Source organism: Furipterus horrens, unplaced genomic scaffold (genome assembly GCF_987537825.1).
Source record: "Furipterus horrens unplaced genomic scaffold, mFurHor1.1.pri manual_scaffold_1, whole genome shotgun sequence".
NCBI lineage: Eukaryota > Metazoa > Chordata > Mammalia > Chiroptera > Furipteridae > Furipterus > Furipterus horrens.
In genome coordinates, this window is record NW_028327171.1 from 185,790,352 (window position 1) to 185,812,351 (window position 22,000).

Here is a 22,000-nt window from a genome sequence, read left to right on the forward strand (position 1 = left end):
CTCAGACCCCTCCCCAACACACAGTGCCACAACGCGGTGAAATGGGTCACCCTGTACTGACAAATACCTAAGGCTCTGCCCCCTACAAGTAACAGGAGTGACAGCTCTGCCTAAGACACAGAGGCAAACAAACACAGGAGCCCGTCAAGATGAGGAGACAGAGAAGTATGGTCCAAAAGGTGGAATAGATCAAGGTTCTAGTGGGAGAATTAAGTGACAAGGAGATAACCAACCTAACAGATGAGGAGATAGCCAACCTAACAGACGCAGAGTTCCAAACGCTGGTGAAAAAGATGCTCATAGAATTGACAGATATGATTAAGTACGGCAAACACATAAGGGAAGAAGTGAAGGCTATGCTAAGTGAAACGAAGGAAAATCCACACAAAACCAATGGTGAAGAGAAGGAAACAGTGTTTCAAATCAACGATTTGGAATATAAGGGAGAAAAATCAGTCATCCAGTACAGAATAAGGAAACAAGAATTGAAAAAGATGAGGAGAGGCTTGGGGACTTCTGGGAAAACTTTAAACATGCCAATATCAGAATCATAGAAGTGCCAGAAGAAGAAGAGGAAGAACAAGAAATTGAAAACTTATGTGAGAAAATAATGAAGGAAAACTCCCCAAATTTGGCAAAGTAAATAGACATACAAGTCCAGGAAGCACAAAGAGTCCCTAACAAGCTAGACCCAAAAAGGACCACACCAAGACACATCATAATTAAAATGCCAAAGGTTCAAGATAAAGAGAGAATCTTAAAAGCAACAAGAGAAAAGCAGAGAGTTATCTACAAAGGGGTGCCTATAATACCATCAGCTGTTTGCTCAAAAGAAACTTTGCAGGCAAGAAGGGGATGGCAATAAGTATTCAGGGTGATGAAAAGCAGGGATTTACAACCAAGATTACTCTACCCAGCAAAGCTATCATTTAGAATGGAAGGGCAGATCAAGTGCTTCCCAGACAAGATAAAGCTAAAGGAGCTCATCATCACCAAGCTATTGTTATATGAAATGTTAAAAGGACTAACTTAAGAAAAAGATAAAAATTATGAACATTAAAATGACAACAAAGTCACAACTATCAACAACTAAACCTAAAAAATAAAAACAAAATCCAACCAAGTAAACCAGAATAGGAGCAGAATCATAGGTATAGGGATCACTTGGAGGGTTATCAGCTGGGAGTGGGGAGGGGGAAAAATGGGGAAATGGTGCAGGGATTAAAGCACAAATGGTAAGTACAAAATGGACAGCGGGAAGTTAAGAATAATATAGGAAAGGGTGAAGCCAAAGAACTTATATGCATGACCCATGTACATGAAATAAGAGGGGTAGGATTGCTGGGGGAAGCGGGGGTACTGGGCAGTGGGGGGCAAAGGGGGAAAATTGGGACTACTGTAATAGCGTAATCAATAAAATATACTTAAAAGGGTGAGCAACCCATGTAAAAAAAAAAAAAAGGAGAAGCATAATCGGTTGGTACAAATAGACAGGGGGAAGTTAAGAATAATATAGGAAAGGGTGAAGCCAAAGAACTTATATGCACAACCCATGGACATGAACTAAGGGGGCTGGGACTGCTGGAGGGAAGGGGTGTACTGGGCAGAGGGGAGCAAAGGGAAAAATAATTGGGACTACTGTAACAACATAATCAGTAAAACATACTTTAAAAAAAAAAGAAAGAAAACTTTCCTTAGAAATGTGATGTTTCCAAACTTCTAAAAATGTGATCAGTGGGCCACAGAGAAAGCAGCTAGCTAAGCATGAGCACCAGATGCCCTGACATTTGACTCTCAACCTTGCCAATTGCTAGCTGTGGGACCTTGGCCAGTTCTTTACCCTTCCTGAGCCTTAGCATCCACTTCTGTGTAATTGGGACAATAGCAGTATCTGCGCCTCAGGGTTACAATGAAGGTTAAATGTAAATGGCTGGGCAGTTTCTGGGAACCTGTCAGTGATAAGAGAAACCCTGTGCCCTTCTTGAACCTGCCCTTACCCAACTTAAACACTTCTTTCCCTCTTCCCAAATACTTAGTCTGAATCAAATTATTTATCCTTCTTGGTATATTTTGACTTTTATGGGGGTCAGGGAACTCAAACTTCTATTTATTGCTATCTTTTACTGCATGTAATATAGTGAGCTGAACAGAGAAGGTATTTTTTAAAGGCCTATATGATTAAAGAAACAATGAACCGAACAACTTTTCAGAGGTTGTTAAATGCCGTTCAGGCATGCAGCAATACGCCCGTTCTGAGTGAGTTAGGAATAAAAATATTCTGGGAAAATGGCCAAATTAATGAAGGGTTAAGCATTTAGGGTGGTGGGAAAATGGTTAGTTTTAAAACATAATTTGTCCCAGTGATCTTTTCCTCTTTGCATGTATTGTTCTTAAACATGTTTCTGCAATAAAACTATTTTAAGTATTAAAAAAGATTGCAATAAATAGTAGCTTAAAAGGTTGAGTTAGATTCCACGAATTTGTAGTGGACTCAAGCAGCATGATTTTTGGAATTTCTACAGCAGCTTTTGAGGGTCTATTCTGTGCTCAACACTCTGATAGCCGCTGAGGAAAAAAACACCGGAAGAAGACAAACCAGGTCACCAGCCTGTTGGTGTTTGCACTGCAGAGTGGGGGAGACCGTAAACAATGATACAGAAAAATGCCAGAGTGTGGCTAATGCTTTGAAGTTAATAAGCAGAGCTGGAAGGGAGGACAATGAAGTGGAGTGGGGGCTTCACTAGATAAACTGTTCAAGGAGGTTCTCTCTTTCTTTTAACTGTGTTTTACTGACTATGCTATTTTAGTTGTCCTGAGTTCCCCCCTTTGCCTCTCTCCACCCAGCAACCCCCACTCCCTCAGGCCATCCCCACACCTTTGTTCATGCCCGTGGGTCATGCATATAAATATAAGTTCTTCGGCTTCTCCATTTCCTAGACTGTACTTTACATTCCCATGACTATTCTGTAACTATGAAGTTGTGCTTCTTAATCCCTTTCAATATTGTGCCACCTTGATTACCCAAAGACACCAGAAGATTATGGTTAATTATCCCATGTATTGTTAATTTGGTGACTACTTTTTTCCTACTTTTTATTAGAAATAATTTCAAACTTGCAAAATTTTGCAAAAATAAAACAGTACTTGGGACATATACTCTTTATTCAGATTAATTTTATCTTCATTTGCTTTATCATATTCTCTCTCTCCAGCCCCTTCCATAAATATTTTTCTCAATCATTTGAGGGTGAGTTACATGATGATTAAATGTTTTAACAGCTGAGAGAAGTAAGCAAGAATGCTATGTTTTTTCAGTGCCTAGATATAAGTCAACTCATTCTGTTACTGCACTTACCATCTTCTGGAGCAGCCTTATATTCTTTGTCTTCCATTACTTCATAGTCAAACCCAAGAAGATCAATGGGGATGGTGTATTTCCTGGCATAGTTCTGCTGGGCACCAGTCAGGAAGGCTTGTGTGAAGAAGAAGCCAGAGAGCCAGAAGACCGGAGGAGAGCCAACTTCGTACCATTGCTATGGTGTCAAATAAGAGGCATCTTAACAATAGAGCTTTTCAACTTTGAGTACAACACTGCTTAATAAAACTTGCTTTCAAACAGGGGAATAAATGTAACATCTCTGTTATCTTTTTGGTAAATTAATAACGAAGCTTACATTTTGAGGAATATAAAGCCACACTCTGAAGGTTTTGAAAATAAGTAGTGTATTCAGTGCTTTGTTCTGACTTCAATTTTATACCCATCTCATGAGCTTGGGTATCACAATGTTTATGAATGCAGACGTAAGTGTCTGTTTTATAATTACCTAATGATTCCTTCAGGAAAGCTCCATTAAATAGTGAATATCTAATATACATCGCTGCACAACTTATCATGTTATATAGTTAAAAAGAAGAAGAGATCCCTATCAACTTTGGTCAGATAGTAATTAATGTTTTTCAGGTTTTTTTCTCTCTAATCAGTAGAATCCAGTACAATATTCCTTTGCAAGTTTTCTCTCCTACCTCACCAAAATACAATGAAATCCAACATATAGAAAGGCAATATCATAAAGGAATTCCCAGGAAAAAAAAACACAAAATAATGAGAGCTTAAAGTCTTTATAAATAAAGATAACTTGGGTATTCTGTTTATATCTTTATTATAGGAGGCTAGTTGAATACTGACTTTAACTACGTGCTAAATTACAGAAGTCAATCTGAAGAAATAAATTTGAAGACCTTTTCCCTATTAGAGCCCAAGGAAGAGCCTTCATCTTTCAAGAAAAATCTTAATTCCTTTGTTTTAACTCTAGTACCACAACAGGCCTGTATCATGGGAGGGAAGTGTAGTCATTTTTCTCTGCAGAAATTTTTTCACAGGCATTTTTTTATGCTTTATGTACAGTATCTAAGACATTAATTAATACTTCTAATGAATATAATTGTTAATAAGAAGATAGTTAAACACCAGTATGGCCAGATAATTAGGAGGTAGACTTCAGTCCACCAAACATCTTGAGGACAATTAGCCATTGAGGTTATTACTGTGTTGGGCTGAGCCAGCAATCTAGTGATATAATGACCTGGGAGAGTTCTGGACAAGGAAGAAATAGTGTTGCTTGCTTGTAACTTGTCTGGCTTGCTAAGATGCTCTGCTCTAGGGATCTGTTTTGATGCTAAATATTGAATGGAAAAATAAACATAAACAGTCGTTTTCTCTCTTCAAAAGTCATTGACTTGACTCTCTTACTTCACTGAACACGAACCCCTGCTCCTAAAGAACCTTTCTGAAATCTGACTTCCAATACCAGTACTTGAAAGTTCAGTGTAACAGCTAATTATATGCAATATTGAGTAGCGGTCATCTGTACTTGAAATGCACAAAAAAACTAGAGAGTAATACTCATCACATTAAGTATCTAAGTGAAGAAAATGAGATCAGAAGAAATTGACACATGTGTACTTAGATGAACTCACCTGCAAGAATTTTAGTCTTGCAAGGAAGTCATTCACATAGCTCCCAAGTGGTTTAAGGCTTGGGTACGATTTACCCATCCACATTCCAGGAATTTTGACATTCAAAATGCTGCTAACCACTTCTTCCAGATCTGTAGACATCACTACAAGCCCCTGAAATACATTTAATCTTTAGTTAACATTATAATACAGATTTAGGAGCCCCTCTTAAATACTTTCTTCAAAATTATCCTTTGTTTACAATTGTGATTAGTTAATGTTGAGTCATATAGCCAAAAAAAAAAAAAAAAGAGAGAGAGAGAAAATAAAGCTATCTTCTTTTGCTCTCAAGTAAGTCATGGAGTCTTTGAACTATTCCTCAGAAAAATATTTAAATTTTAACCTCATCAAATTTTAATTGAAGCATTTTTTATTGAGGTATAATTGAATAAAACATATTAGCTTCAGGTGTACAATATAATGATTCAATATTTGTTTATGTTGTGAAATGTTCACCACAGGAAGTCTAGTTAACATTTATCACCATACACAGTTACAAAAAAATGTTTTTTATTGTGATGAGGACTTTTGAGATCTACTCTCTTAGCACCTTTCAAATGGGCAATACACTATTGTTAACTCTAGTCAACATGCTGTGATTATATCCCATAACTTATTCACAGTTGACCCATGAATAGTTCAGGGGTTGGGATGATGACGACCTACATGCTTGAAAATCTGGGTATAGTTAATTTAAGTCAGCCTTTGACACCTATGAATTACCAACTGCGGACTGAAAACACAGTTGACTCTTGAACATGTTTTTAAAAACTGTGTTTAACTGGACCTGTGCAGTCAAACCCATGTTGTTCAAGGGTTAACTGTATTTTATAACTAGAAATTTGTACCTTTGACCCTCTTCACACATTTTGCCCACCCTGAAGAAAATTTTTTTTAGTTATATTTTATTGATTATGCTATAGTAGTTGTCTCAATTTTTTCCCTTTTGCCCCCCCCCCCCCTCCACTGCGGCCAGCTATTGCTTGTTTGAGAGGATTTAAAAAGTTGTGAAGCTTGAGAAAAGACCAGCCATTCATATGCAAAAGCCACTGTTAACAGTTTGGGTGGGCCTGTAACTTGTGGGACAGAGTCTCAGATGATCTCCAGGGCAGGGCAAAGAGTTAGCAAGGTTGATGGAGTCTCAGATACAGCACCTGCCTGCTAGCTCTGTGACTCTGTGGGGAGAGGGTTCAGAAAAGGGACCATGGCCACTGCCTGCTTTTCTGTCTGGGAGAAAGCTGTCCCCTAGCATTTGCCTTGATGCCAGACACTTCAGTTGCTCCATGTATGCACTGGTGCCTTTCAAACTGCTACCCTGGTGCTGGAGTTCAGAGGGAGTGAGTCTGAGTAAGTTTGTGTGTGGGCTCTTTAAGGGGAACTACTTGGAATCCAGAAGTTTCTTCCACTGACTCAATCCCTGCTGGTTTTTGCAGCCAGAAGTTAGAGGGACTTACCAACTAGATAAACATTACAGAATACCCATCCCTCCATACTCAGAACTGATGGCCCTCAGTGAAAGTGAGAAGAGGTGGCGGGTGCTAAATGAAAAAGATTATTGAAACCTGATTTTAAAAAACAAACTTCTAGGTCTTTTCCCATAAAATTGTACATCATAACCTTCCTTGAGTAAAACCTGGGGGCGGGGGGGGGAAACGAAGAAATCCCTGGAGTGGGGGGGATGCCAGGTTCAGTTGTGGTCATAACGGCCATTCTGCAATTGGAAGTTAAGTGAATCGTGTTTATTGGATGCCTAGATCCCTGAGGCCTTTTTTCCCTTTGGGCTCCCAGAATGCAGGAAGCAGGAAGGACACAGGAAGAACCAGGTCAAGGAGAAACACATGGTACTGAATGCTTCTCAGCCAAACAGCCCAGCCAGCTTACACTACAGCCAGCACAGCAGACTCCTCTTCTCATAAGTAACTCACATCCTCCCACTTTCCTCCACCTCCAGTGCTGCTGCAAGAAACCAACTCAGCCAGTCTACCTCAGTCACATCATTGTTCTCCAGCTGAACTCTTGTTCCCCTACTATCCTTTCTGCAGCGGTCCCAGTGACTGTTTAAACATGTAAAATACGTCATTTTATTTCATTGTTTAAAACCTTCTGAAGGTTTCCCTTTACCTTTACACTTCAGAATGAAATTTAAAGAGAGTCACCTACAAAGGAGTTCCCATAAGACCATCAGCTGATTTCTCAAAAGGAACTTTGCAGGCAAGAAGGGGTTGACTAGAAGTATTCAAAGTAATGAAAAGCAAGGGCCTACAACCAAGATTACTCTATCCAGCAAAGCTATCATTTAGAATGGGAAGGCAGATAACGTGCTTCCCAGACAAGGTAAAGCTAAAGGAGTTCATCATCAGAGTCCATATTATATATAATGTTAAAGTGACTTATTTTTTTTAAAAAAGATCAAAACTATGAACAGTAAAATGACAACAAAGTCACAACTATCAACAACTGAATCTAAACAAAAACAAAAACAAACAAAACAACCAGAACAGGAACAGAATCATAGGTATGGAGATCATTTGGAGGGCTATCAGCTAGGAGGGGAAAGGGCGAGACATGGGGGAAAGGTGCAGGGATTAAGAAGCATAACTGGTAGGTACAAAATAGACAGGGGGCTGTTAAGAATGGTATAGGAAAGAATGAAGCCAAAGAACTTATATGTATGACCCATGGACATGAACTAAGGGCTGGATTGCTGGAGGGAAGGGGGCATCAGAGAGAGGAGGGCGAAGGGGAAAAATTGGGACAAGTGTAACAGCAGAGTCAATAAAATATACTTTAAATAAATTTTAACCATGGCCAACAAGGCCATCATGAAGTTGCAGATTCCCTTCTGTTTTGTCATTTCCCTTGGGCTCACTCCACTCTGGCAACACCAGCCTTCCCTACTGTGTTCCTGAACAATGCCAAGTCTTTCTTCTTGTGGCTGTTGCACTTGCTGTATCCTCTGCCCAAAAGTCCCATGGCTTGTCCCTCACATCAGGCATCGCTTGCTCGTGGGTCAGTTCCTCGGAGGAGCTTAACACAAAATGACTAAGTTGCCCATCCACCATTCTCGGCCCCTTGTCCTGTTTTATTTTATTTTTTTCCTTAGAACTTACCACTTACATCACATAGTTTATCTATATCTTTAATTGTTACTCTCCCTTACTAAAATGGAAGCTCTATGAGGGCAAAGGCTTTGTCTTTCTTACTCCTGAATACTTTGTATCTTCTTAGCATGTATCCTATGCAGCAAACTATTGCTATCTAACATATTCTATAGTTACTTGTTTTGTAACAGCCATCTCCAGAAATCTATACACCCTTCAAGGGCAGGGATCTTGTTTCTATCCTCAGAACTAAGAACACTGCTTGCGCAGAATCTGTGCCCAATAAACAAATATTTGCTGAGTGAATGGACGATAGGTTTATTTCAATGATTTTTCTTCGGTGTGTTTTCCCTTACCTTGATTGCTTTCTGAATGTTGATGCAGGATTCTCTCATGGTCTGTAACAACTTGTTGAACCGTCCCATCTCTTGGACAAGCACAGTGTTCATGCTCTGGGTGTAAGTTGTTGGGTATCTCCGCATTGCAGCCTCAATATCAAAGTTGTTTGGAAGTTTTCCCAAAATGTCACCAGCGACCTCATTTACCACTTCTTCTGATGATTTTGCACCAGCATCTACTGAGCGAGACTGAAAGAATCCAAACTGTAAGTCAGAAATCCTCATAAAGGTGCAAGAATTGCTGGATACGAAAGCTCAGGTAAATTGTAGGAGCATGCTCTGCTATTTTATCTCGGATTCTCTCCACATAAGATTTATTGAAGTGATGACAACAGGCGTGGAGTTTCGGGAGAAAACAACTGTAAGCAAGGAGGGGGAAGAACATGCACAGTGTACAGAGACAAAAGGAGGTCTGGAGGAAGCAAATACGCTACATACTGAGCCACCTAGGTGGGTGGGGAGGGGGGAGATGCTGTGAATAGAGGGAGGAAAAGCATTTACATTGGGGTGGGGGTGGGGGTGGCCAAGTGATCATGGGCATTAAAACCCAGGAGGAGGCTCTGACCTTGGTTTGAGAAAGCTTGCCGCACAATATATTTGCTAATAACTCTGGCCTACTGGTTGCCAAAAGCAGAGATATAGTTTTCTCCTTGAACCAGGAGGGCAAAGAAAATAAGCTCATCTTTTCTAAGCTGTTCAGGAGTTATGGAGAAAAGACAGACTTTGGTGATTCACATTGGAAACAAGGAAGAGGAATTTCATTTCAATTTTTATTTTTTATGTTTGTAGTGGCACTGTGTAAATGAACCTATATTTTCTGGGAAAACCCTTTAAATCCTCAGAATAAATGAGTGTGTGTGTGTGTGTGTGTGTGTTGAAAGGAGCAAGCACTATTAAAATATAAATGAATATCTCGTATTTTTCTAGTCCTAAGAAATTGTGTTTAGTATTATTTCAGATTTAGTATTTCCTGTTTTTTTACATCAGATTTATTCTATAAATATTGATTTTACTTAATTTTCTAGTGAGATTTTTAATGCTACCTAGCACATACTACCATAAAATCCTATGAAGTTGCACAATAAAAAATAATAAGTGTTGGTGTTAATTACATGTTAGCAAAAAAGGGATATGCTAATCCTTTATTATGATCTCAAGTGCCAGGTTTACAATTTAATATATAAAACAAATTAGAGAAAAAAAGAAGATAATGAATATTTGGCCAAAATGAGTGAAATATCTGTTTCTATTGCATTGCATCATATGCTGATTTCCATTTGTATTTTGATGTGCATACAAGATGCTATAAACTAATTAAAAACATTCCTATTTTCTAACAAGAGCTGTGCCTCCACCAAAACAAACACACACACAACAAAAAGAGAAAAAAAGAAATAATCATGAAAACCCCAAAGCAAATACCTTACAGTCCTTCAAAATGTAAGAAAAATACATTAGTAACACAAACATTTCCCTTTACCTATTTTCCACACACCAATATCCCATAATTGGGTTGGTATGTTTTGAAAGCAATACCCAACTGATGTTGAGAATGAAGAGCAAGAGGGTGTTATTTATTTGTAATTGTTTCACTTAGCTGTTTTCTTTTTATCACCTTAGGATTCTCACAAATGTTGCTTAAAATCTTCTAAGAGTTATTTTCCTTTTATTAAACCAAAAGGAAACATCACAGGGCTTAACTTTTTCATTTCCGGTTTTGTTATTTTACATTGAGTCTGGCAGGTTAAGCATGAGAAAAATAGCTCTGTAAAAGCAACATTCTCAACTCCAAGATCCCCCTTTTAATTTTAAGAGATATTTTTGTGAAATACACAATGTGAAAGTCTTGTCATTGTTAACTTGTTCTCCAAACTCTGCAGTTCTGGTCTTTGCCTCTGACTTGGGTTAAAGTCAGTGTGAAATCACTGAACTACTGCAGCCTACCCATCACTATAATTGTACTTGCCAATCTGAGTTTGACAATATTGAAAGATGTTGTTTAATTACACACCGAGAGGATACCCCATGTGTATTTAAACTTATTCATTTGATTCTGAGTCATTTTCTGTTGAAATGAGCCCACTGTTTTATGTATTCTGTGATGTGGCACATCCCATCAAGTTGAAATATAGCTGAGAGACACTATAAATGTCCTGTTGTCAGACTACGGTATATTCCAGGCATGTAATGTTCCTAAAGATCTATGCTCAGGCAATAACTCATTGTAGTGCTATTAACATGTAAAATGAACATAAAAATAGTCTTTGTCCTTTTTGCCTTATTAGAAAATTTCATGTTACAGTAGATCAGAGCTAGGAGTTTCTCAGTTTTATCCTCCTAATTTGATTGTTTTAGCTTTTTCTTTTTCTTTTTATCAGCATCTCTGGTCATGACGTCTAAGTTCTATTCCATTTTTAGAATCTAGAAAGAGAGTGTTACAGAAACAGAGGAATCCAAAAACAAACCCCAGAGTTTTCAGCTGGGAGATAGGGAGCAGGAAGCAGCTTTCAGGATGCCCTTGCATGCCTGGAGCTAGTGGCTGGATACATTGTTGCAAAGATCCACTTTACTTCCAAGACTCAGGAAGATGGGAGGGATCTTGGACTGTGGGCTGGTAGGGAAGAAGCAGACAGAGCCTATGTAGGGTTCTGTGAATGGTCAGAACTGTTTGCAACACCCACTGCGTGAGAGGACGCAGAGGGAGAGAGGAGGCCTGGAGGAAGAGAGAAGGAGCTGCGGACATTTTGGGGCCAGCTCTGGCTCTAGGAGGCTCTCTCTCTCAGGCTCTGTCTGGCCCTCACACCCTCACTCTCTGGCTTTTGTGGGCTCCCTCCATCTGGCTTGGAGAAGGGATCTTCAGGCTGCTTTAAGAAGAGGCTCTTGCCAGGCTGCTTGGAGAAGGAGAGGAGATCCATGCGGTTTTCAGGAAGAAGGCAGTTTACAAGGAGGCTGAGAATCCAGGTGGTCCTGCGTTGAGAGCTGGCGGGCACCACAGCACAGAAAAGATGTCCCCAATCAGAACTGAGTGATTGGCAGCTACTGGTAAAGCTGACCTGTGCCTAGGAAGTAGGGAAATGGTGTTTCTGACCTTCCTAAGACTGGCCAGGTCTGGGAGGGGGAGACAGGACTTTGTGTAAATAAACAATTCTTTTTCTTTTCACCAAACTCTGGTATTCAGAGTTATGATTCTGGCGGCGGGCAATCGGACCCCTAACTAAACAGCCCGTGGGTTCTGTTTCAATCGGAGCAGCCCAGGCGTTCTGTTACAAGAGTATAGCATAGTGGTTCAGAATGAAGATTCTAGAGTCAAACTAGTTTGAATCACACTGCTTGGCTTTGAATCCTGGCTTGAAATTAGACTAGCTGACCTTGAGTAAGCTACTTAATCTTTCTGTGTGTCAGTTTATACCTGTAAAATGAGAATAATTAGCTCTTAGCTCATAGGGTTCCGTAAGCATACAAAGGCCCTGAGAACAAACATTGCCAGCATACAGTAAGCACTATGTAATATCAACCACTATCATAGAAATGAAAAAGAGCAGATAGACTTCAGTTTGTGAAACAACTTGCCTGGCTGAATAATCATCCTTAACTTATTAAAACCTCATTCAGTCACTAAGGGAACTCTTGCCAGGTGGACTACTTTGCTTTCAAAAATGAAAAAAAGCAAACAAACGACTGAGCACATGTAAAGGGAGAACAATGCAAGAGAATATCTTAATAGACAGGCGAGATTAAATATTTTTCATTCAAATGCATGGACTCAGGCCCATGGTGTGCCGAACTCTGATACCTTGGAAGTTAACGCTCTGACACGCCCTCACCTCTGTGCTCTCACCAGCAGAGCTGCATATCTGCTAAGAGTTACCGTATTTTTCTAAACCTTTTTTTTTCCATTTTGTACTTACTATTGCAATTGTATTCTTTAACTGTTACATAATGTGATAAAATATTATATGAAAGATACTGTTCCTATGTAAATTAGATTAAATGTTCTGGAATATCTGATAAAATAAGTAATTTTAAAAGTGGCTGGTAAAAGACTAGAAAATAAAAATAGGCAAAATTCTAAATGAATTCCAGCAACCACCTGCTTCCCAAGTATCTTTTGAGATTCTTCTTCCACTTCAGAGGAATTTAAAGGGGCCATAATATGTCATGTTTGAGGGCATGGTTTATACAAGAAAGGCAAAATGGAATTCTAGCAGAATACTATCAAAGGATACTTGGAGATACTCAAAAATGTCTCTCCAAGACCTCCTAGCAGCAGAATGATACTCAAAGATTCTTTCCAAAACAACAGGTTGACAAAAAAACACCCCATACAGTCATGTACTATGTTAAAATCCATAAAGTATATATATATATATATATATATATATATATATATATATTTTTTTTTTTCCTTTTCATCAAAATGGCTATCCACCTTAACAGACAGAACTGTGTACACATGGGCCTCTACTGTGTTCACACATGTTGCTGGGGAGCATCCTATCTGGTCTCAGGAGCCAGATCCTATACAGATCACACACCTGTGTGAGAAGAATGTTATCAAATAGCAGTTGAGTTTCTGACTGATCTTTAGTGATATCTGCATTGGCATTCATTCCAAAGATTTCTGGTGCTGGGGTCAGCGGCAGAGTCTTTGTATATTCAATGTAGCTTTTGTGCTGCAAAGATGAATAATAGAGAGTCAGAAGGTTAGAAATCAATTATCCTGTAGAACTTTCTCATTCAAAAGAGATGATTTTCAATACTCAAGTTATTGAGTGACTAAGCCTGTGAGAACAGACACTGAATGCTTTCATTTTCTTTCAACTTGGGCCAAGGTTGTTTTTTTTTTTTTTTTTAAAAGATATGAACACATTTAGCAAGAAAAAGAAAATGTACCATTCAATTGGAATGAATTTTAAAACAAGAGAGAGGAATGTTCTGTCAACATCATTTAGAAATTTCTCCCAGAGAAATCCTTCTGTGCTGCATTTTGTTGATGACTGTTCTTAATTTATTGCGATAACAATAAAATTTTGGCTCTATTCTTTTTTTTCCTGTTTACTCTTATTGTGATAAATCTACATAGTTAAGAAACGTAAAAATTATCTGAAGATTATTAATGCTGTATATCATTTTATGCAGGTGCACTCTCATTTTATATTTTATTTGCAAGGACTGCATCAAAATTTCATACCTTTCTTGATGCTCATATAATCACATACAAACACTCATGTATTATACATATATGATGTTTGGGTTGATCATTGATGGTTTTCAATATGGGTCATGTTTTGGGTTATTTGACAATTCATCACTAGAGATCTTGTGACCCATGACTGCCATGTTGACTTGCTGCGCCCAGTCAGGGGCCAGGGTTCTGGGACTGATTTCTCCCTTCACCCCATCCACATCTGTCCTCAGCAAGCACTAATCCTGGTTAATGACCGGGTAAGGACTGGGAGGTTACGGTATGCACCCAGTGCTGGATGTGGCCACATGTTTAACTTTCAATATGTGCCCCTTTGACTTCTGGGAGGAAAAAGGAGAACAAATTCAGCATCTTCCACTAGAGAGGACTGGGAAAAATAGCAGAAGGGGACCTTGGTCTTGTGCAGTAGGTGGCTCTGCGACTCTGTCACTTTCTGTGCAGCTGTGGGCCACTTAATATTAGCGAACCTGTCCTCTCATTTGTAATAGGGACAGAATTATAATACCAATGTTAATGATGCTCTAGTGAGATAATTACACGTGACTGCTTTATGTAAATAACTAAGCATGATACAAATATTAATTATTTTTGTTAACAGTATTGTTAACTCATGTATTTCCATTTTAACTGGGGACAATGGCATTTCACCCAGAGGACTGAATGCATGAGGAAGCTGTTCTTAGGTGAGGGACGTTTCTGGTACTCCTCACACCACAGCCAGCAGGAAACTACAGACTCCCTCTAAGCGCGGGCTTTGCTCTGTCCCCACAGGACTGAAGGAAGCACACACAACGTCTAACAAAAAACAAGGTCTCTGGGAAAAACGCCATTTTCAGTATCAGAGGAATCTCAGGTTTTACGGCTTTGCATTTTCTAGAAAGGCATACGTACATCACCGGAAGGGGGGACAAAATAGATGCCACTTGAGTCAAATTTATAGTCTGGATTTTCAACTAATTCTGGGTTGAAGAATTTGTTTAGAACGCTGCGCAGCGTGCGCCGGTCCCAGTCGTCCGTCACCCTGCCGCCGTAGTTGCATTCACCGGTCATGTACCGCAGGGCGTCGTACGGCAGTTCCTAAACGGAGAGCTCAAGTCACTCACACAGTTACGAGTTATCGTGACACATGATACAAAATTGGGTTTCTTGTTTGTTCACATGATGCAATTAAAACATCTTACCAAAAGTAGGCATTAAACCATTTCCTTTTATATACTTCTTTGCTAATTGTTGCCACTTTTGAGTCTGTCTCTTCTTTTGTGGTTCGTCGTCTCCATTCGGTCCATGCAGAGAACAGATCTCCTCTAGTAGCTTGTGAACTCGCTATTCTACCAACCAACATTAATATGTTTGGTAGAATAGTGAGTTCAGGTTGGTAGAATTCTACGTGCCAGATACAAAATGAAATAGACCACAAGCTCATCCCCAAAAACCTTTCACTGCTGAGTGACATTCAAAACAAATCCAATATAATCCAGAGATATCAGTGTTAATTTTCTTCACCACCTTTTTATATCCATGTATATTTTGACAATTGTAATCCCACTATCTGGCTGGTTTGGCTCAGTGGATTGAGCATCGGCCTGCGAGCTAAGTGTCGCTGGTTCGATCTTCCAGTCAGGGCACATCAGAGAAGGAAAACTCTGATTCCAAAAAACCTCCGCTGCCTTGCGGCATACCTCTTCAGGGGAAAGGCTAAGGGAGTAAACCCCGACAGAAAATCCGGAGCCGGAGTCCCTAAGGCGGTTTGACGTTGTAGTCAACACCGGCAACTCCTGCGGCGCACCTGAAGCCAAGCTGTATTGACTTCGTCTTTCCCTTGGACCCTTCAGCTGCGAAGAGAGGGGGGGGGGTCTGCTGCATGGGCAACAGCAGACCCTCCATATCACCCTGCCCAGGCTCTGTAGCTTCAGCTTCACTGGAGAGGACACTCCAGCGTCATCGCAAGATGTCGATTCAACACGGGAGGAGACAGATACCGTGTCACTCCCGAGTCGGACTGCACAGCCATTCTCGGCAGTGCAGATAGACTCTTAAGAAGCTACACCATCGTCTCTCGAGACGGACGGCTGCCGACGAATCCCACTATATATAAGTTTGCATGTAACTTTTCACCAAAACTCATGCTTTTTTTTTTTTTACCATTTTATGAAATACTGCTTGAAAACACTATTTTGAGAACTGTCTTCTAATACTGAACACTTGATTTGCTCTTCATTTTTTACCGTTTTAAATTATTTTTCATTAAGTACATACTTCTAATGATTCGGTAGTCTAAATTTCTGAAAAGGAAATTACTATGTCAAAGGAAAGAAGTTTATAAAAACCAATTGATTAATGTTACCAAACTGCTTTTCTGACAAGCTGTACTATTGTAAAAATCAGTTTGATAACCCAAAGATAATTAATATTGTGTTAATTTGCATTGCTAGAAAATTAGGGAGGCTCATAATTTTTTCATATGTATAATAACATTTGTTCTGTGAACTATTCATTTCTCAATTCAAGTTTTAATAGTTTTATTTGTATAAGCTGTTTTATAAATTGACCTTTATTTATCAGTTCATGAAAATACTTTTCCTGTTAAGGTTTCTTTTATTATAGTCTCTTGTATGTAGAATTTTTAATGTTTATGCATGAAAATATTCAACTTTTCACATTGAAATTAATTTTATTCTAAACATAAATACTTACATACCTGCCAGCAGTATAGACACACTCTCAAATCTTTTTCAAAATAACACTATGATCACTTTTCAGATTCCTATAGGTGTTTATATGTCAAAGTAAATGGTAAAATATAGGTTCCTAATAGACAAACTGACATCTTAACTACCTTCTATAGCAGTTATAACATCCTGTTATAATAAAGTACTACTTAATAAGCTGTTGGGAACTATCCTGCTATTCATTTTATAAGTGTAGGAATTAATCAGAAGTACCTGCTTACTGTACAAACACAACGTGATAAATAGCAAAATAAGAAATGTCCTTGCTGTGAATTTTATGATACCTCATACTGGTTCAGGAACATGTGGAGTTGCTGTACGCTGATTCTCAGGTCAGTCTCATTGAACTCATAAGGAATATTCCATCCCAGGGGCCCAAATTTCCGTCTCTCTTGTACCAAAGCATGAAAGAAACAGAGACCATAAAGTAACTTCTTGAATTCCTCCTGTAATGACACAAAATGGTGCCACATCATTAATTTCCCCCAACATTGCATTATACTAACCATATTCTAAGATGAAAGCAATTCTGTTTTATTTCTTTTCTTTTTTCTCTCTTATAAATATATCCATCCCAAAGTATAGCTAAAACAGAATCAAGTATGTTTCTACAGGCTTCTTAGGCAAGAAGTATGTCCATCGTACATATGTGCGGTTGGCACGCAGAGCTATGTACACAAGGCTTTATAGTCCCTTGCCTAATGTCATGTTACCTTGTAGGGTTTTGGAGTTCCAACAGAAGCATAATGAGGCAAAAAGAACGAATTCCAAATTCCACCATGGAGGAATTTCAAACAAGATAATGCAAACCAATTAAGCAGCTCTACAAAACAGGGCTTCAGACTGAAACTTTGGGCCAGCCTGTGACTTTTCTTGTTGCTCTCAGGTAATAAAAAGTCCTACAGGCACTCTTACTTGCAAAGTCAGCCCGGATTCAGAAACCAGAATGATCAATATGATGCAACGTATTGATCATCTGTACCTCCATGACATGAATGCAAAATGTCCCAAGTAGAGCTTGAGGGAAGATTTGGAAAGAGATTTCCCTGGAGATAGCAGATGCTGTGCTGGGAGAACACTTGCCTCCCCCTCCAAGGGAGAAGGAAGTTGGGGTCTATCTCCTTAGTCCAAGCTGGTGAGAGGAATTAATATGCCACTCAGGGTTCACGCCTGTTCCCTGCAGCCAGGGTGGAGTAGGAAAGTGCAAAACTCATGCCTGAAAGAGGAGGACAGCTTATGAACACGGGATAGTGGGCTGTGAGAGGGAAATCAGCACCCACCTTTAACTGTGGGCCACTTCTGTGTGAGTCCCAAGGCATAGATGGGGAACTGGGCTAGGAATGCTGGCTGGGGGTCGTTTTAAGGCTTCCTGGTCAAGAGGACTTGCGTTCTGGGGTGAGAAAACCTGAGCAGTTGGAGCATGTATTACGGAAGTGCTGGAGGACCAACAGCTGAGGGGCATGAGGAGTAGTTGGCTGAAGGAGACGTGCTGCCAAAGGTGATGGGGTTACAGTCAGAGGGATCCAGCAGGACACAGAAAGATGCACCCATGGAAGAGCTCACGAGAGAAAAGGTCAGCTTTACATCCCATGTACAAGTGCCACGTCCAGAGACTTCTGAGCAATTGCTGCCCAGAGCAGGCACTTCTGTCCCTCACTGCCTCACCCCTGTACACACTTCAAACTGGGCAGCTGTCACCTGCAGGGGGTGGTCACAAAAAGGAAAGATGCCAACTCCATCCTCTCCCGCCAGTGACATGAAGCTCACTGACTATAGGTTCAGGGTGAGATACTGGAGGGTTGATGCCTGCATTTTTAATAAACATTGAAGTAATGATTAATATATTATGCTTTCTAATGTCTGAATAAAGGTTGGCTTTGCAAGTTAAAAGGATTATAGGCCATTTTACTAGCTGACAATAACCAGAAAAGCCATCAGGCTGTCCAAAGTCTTCCCCTATGGGACAAAATCGAAAGGAAGAGTAGGAGACAAAAGTCGTCGTCGGCGGCAGCCGTCCGTCTCGAGAGACGATGGTGTAGAGGAGACAAAAGTAAAGTAACAAATTAACCAGAGAGGTCGGAGATAGTAAAGTTAAACACGCTGTGCTAATTCTGGAACTATTTTAGCTCTCTTACTGAGCAGACCAGTAAATGTGTTGAGGTTGTGGGAGCCAGGTTTCCCACTGCAGAAGAGACATACAAATACAGAATGAGGAAAAGCAAGAAAAAACCCTGAGTAGATGGACTGAAATCAGAGGTAATGCTAAGAACACATTACTTCTAAAATATGCATGTACTTACTTGTATGCATGTATATATACTTGTATATATGTATATGTGTGTGTAAGTGCATGTATATATTTCCAAGTTCTCTCCACTGAAAGGGCCAAGAACAAAGACAATGCAGTGACAATGAGCTCTTCTAGCACACAAATTTTGATTTCTAATACCACTCTCTTCTAAACAGGAACCAGGACTCTTCAGAAAAAGGGCTGGTTTCAGGACAGTGGTACTGATGAGACTGGAGCATTTTTTGCCAGAAAGTAAAATGGTGGTAATAATAATAATAATAATAATAATAGATTTTTTTAAATGATGGGACCTAAAACAAGTACAGAGAAAACAACTTGAAGAAACACTCACTGACCAAATCTGGGACAATTTGAGCAAAAAGGCTTAAGAATACTAATGAACTGTAAACCATCAGGGTGTGGGGGGCGGGGGGCAAGGAATCCATGAGCCCAAATCAATAATAGGTAAATAAAAGGGGAGAAGGGAGCCCTATGGCTGGCAGTGGAGTGCCAAGTGTCAGAAATAGAGCGAGTACCAGAGCTGGAATTATCCCAGGAAGTAACTGGATCAGGCAAGAATCAGCAATGGCTACTGGGTCAGGGATGCATTTTGATGAGAAACGGGACAGTTGCATGGCCCTAAAATGTCTCCCTACAGACTAACTTTTAGTTGCAAGTGGCAAAACAGTTATTATATAGTGAAGAAATAAGACAACACTTTGTCCAGATGATTCAAATTAGTATCATTAATGAGGGATAAATAGGCATTGTGTGCCTCCCAATGTGACAGCCTGAGGACACAGTGTCGTTTCTGGCTAAGAATGCATAACCTAAATCTAATCATGAAGAAATATTAAACATGCCTCAAATAATAAATGTATGTTTAAAAAAAGGAGGGGAAATGAATTCTCCAGAAATGTCACTCGCATCAGAGACAAAGAAAGGCTGAGGAGATGTTTCAGATTAAAGGAGGCAAAGAGACAGGGGAACTAAACAGACTAACCCTTGACCAGTCCTGTAGTAGTGAACAGGGGCCATGCCCTGGGGGACAATACCGAACCAACTGGCAAGTCTGGACACAAATGGTAGATTAGATACAACAGTGTATCCTCGTTAAATTCAATAAACAAATACCTGTACCGGGATAACACCCCTCTTCTTAACAAATGTACATTGAAGTATTTATTCAGAAATCAAGGGCCATGACATATCTAACTTACCTGCATGCGGTACGTAGTAACAAGAGGTGAATATGGGCACAAGGCATAGGGGTATTCTTTGTGCAACTTTTATACTTATAACTTTTCTGTAAGTTTAAAAGTATTCCCAAATAAAAAGTTAAACTGGAACCATTATGGTGTGCTGCTTTGGCATTTGAGGAGATTTGGGTTTGGGTTTGGACTGTGGCTCATAAAAGCCCTGACTTGAAATATGTGTGACTACCACCAGAGAGATCTTTGGATCTAGAAGAAAGGGAGTAAAATCTTTCAAAAGGGCTTCTGTCCAGCTGTAATATGCAGAAATGCCCTCACCACCTAGCTGGGAGTAACCTGCTCTTTCTGGGTCTAATCAACGCAAAAATTAGTCATACAGCAGGTCTTAGAAGCTTAGGATAAGGTTTGACTTAGTTTTAAATATAGGTGCTTTTTCTTTTTCTTTTTTTTTTTTTAGTACCTAAGACTTTTGTTTAATGAAAGTACTTTTTTTTTTTAATGTTTTCTTTTGATGTGTACTTAAAACACATTCCGACATCAAGCATGTAAGCTTTTAAATGGCGAAAACTTACCAAGGTTCATAACCTCTCTTAAAAAGAAACTCTTCCATTTTTAATTACGGCAAAATGCTGTGAAACAATTTTAGGTCACAGACATTCTATCACAGAATTCTAATCACAAAAGCAGTGGGTGGTTTCCCTGCTTGCCTGGTGATGCTAAAAAAGACCCTTAGGAGTCCCATCAATCAAGGAGTACAATCATTTTGGCTCTCATTATGGTTATATGGAGGAAATATTTTTATATTTTAATTTAAAGATATGGTTCCAAATAGCACAGGACTCAGTTAATACCCTGAAACAAGATTCTCCAACGTTGCAGATTTGTACTGGGAATGGCTTACAGCTGACTTTCTAAATAGAAAGCTACATTATTAATGACACCCCACAAGATCTCAGCTGAGCAGGAACGAGGCTGGTAGTAAAATTAAAATAAAATATTAATAAAATTGACTTCCGCACAGTCAATAATCAGTAATCAAAACCAATTGCACTGCAGTGCAGGAGGCCTATTTAATATGCAGTTTCACTCAGCACACAAATGCCTGATCACCAGGGGCCACTCGAATTGCTTTCCAGGGCTGAGGTAACAAGACTTGGTCATTACTAACAGGCTTTTTGCAGCTGCCAAAGAACTCAGGGTCAGAGATTGGATCCATGAGGTATGATCGGATGATATTAGCCCGTAAACCTTTTGGTGCTTCATTGGTCATTTTCACTCCATTCTGCAGTACGGACACAGGGAAATTTGGAGATGGGTAACTTGTCAGCCACATTCGGAAATCTGGATGTGTTGATTCTGGGCTTAATTCCTGCAGGAAAAGAAATCATATACAAGAGCACAAATAAAATCAATGAGAATTCTCCAGATCGTAGGTGTCTAGGATGGGCTGGGAGAGGGAGGAAGCATCTTTACAAAATAAAGCTCATAGCTGCAAGTTAAGACAAAAGCCTTAAAATCTGATTCTGCCCTGCATACAGTATACTCGATACTATTCAATCATATGACTATAAAGTTTACAAAAGTGTTACATGATTCAGAATTGGCCACAATAGAGACCAAGACATTCCCCCCAAAACTGTATCTGTATTGATATTGCTGAAATATTTCCAGAAATTATTCTTTGCCCCAGAGCGGGCTTAAGAATATATTTACATATATATATATGTGTGTGTGTGTGTGTGTGTGTGTGTGTGTGTATTATATATATGTATATATGTATATAATTTTTTTTTGCTGTAGCCATGTTGTGAAAAGAAGCAACACACTACAGATATGTCACTATTAAACTATGCAGGAATGTAAAAAGAATATTTTGAATGGTGAGAAGAACTGGTATATCTTGAAGCATGAAGCATATCATTAGTAGCTTTAAGTTGCTGATCAGGCCTGCACCAAAGAGAATAATGGAACTCTCAGCACTGTCCTGAAGGCTGTATAGACTAAGAATCATTATCAGGGGACCTTCCCTTTCTTCCTGTTCAGTCC

At 39.5% G+C, this 22,000-nt stretch overlaps 1 protein-coding gene across 2 annotated transcripts in view; it reads right to left on the reverse strand.

The window, feature by feature from the left end:
* DNAH7 (dynein axonemal heavy chain 7) overlaps positions 1 to 22,000 on the reverse strand; it is a 226,978-nt gene that overhangs the window by 5,153 nt on the left and 199,825 nt on the right. For both annotated transcript variants that reach the window (XM_090282024.1, XM_090282032.1), the window contains 7 exons: positions 21,123 to 21,323; positions 16,735 to 16,896; positions 14,613 to 14,798; positions 13,051 to 13,188; positions 8,474 to 8,704; positions 4,978 to 5,130; positions 3,356 to 3,533 (listed from right to left, as the gene is read on the reverse strand). In XM_090282024.1, coding sequence (XP_090138150.1) covers positions 3,356 to 3,533; positions 4,978 to 5,130; positions 8,474 to 8,704; positions 13,051 to 13,188; positions 14,613 to 14,798; positions 16,735 to 16,896; positions 21,123 to 21,323 — 1,249 coding nt within the window. The remainder of the gene's footprint in view (positions 1 to 3,355; positions 3,534 to 4,977; positions 5,131 to 8,473; positions 8,705 to 13,050; positions 13,189 to 14,612; positions 14,799 to 16,734; positions 16,897 to 21,122; positions 21,324 to 22,000) is intronic.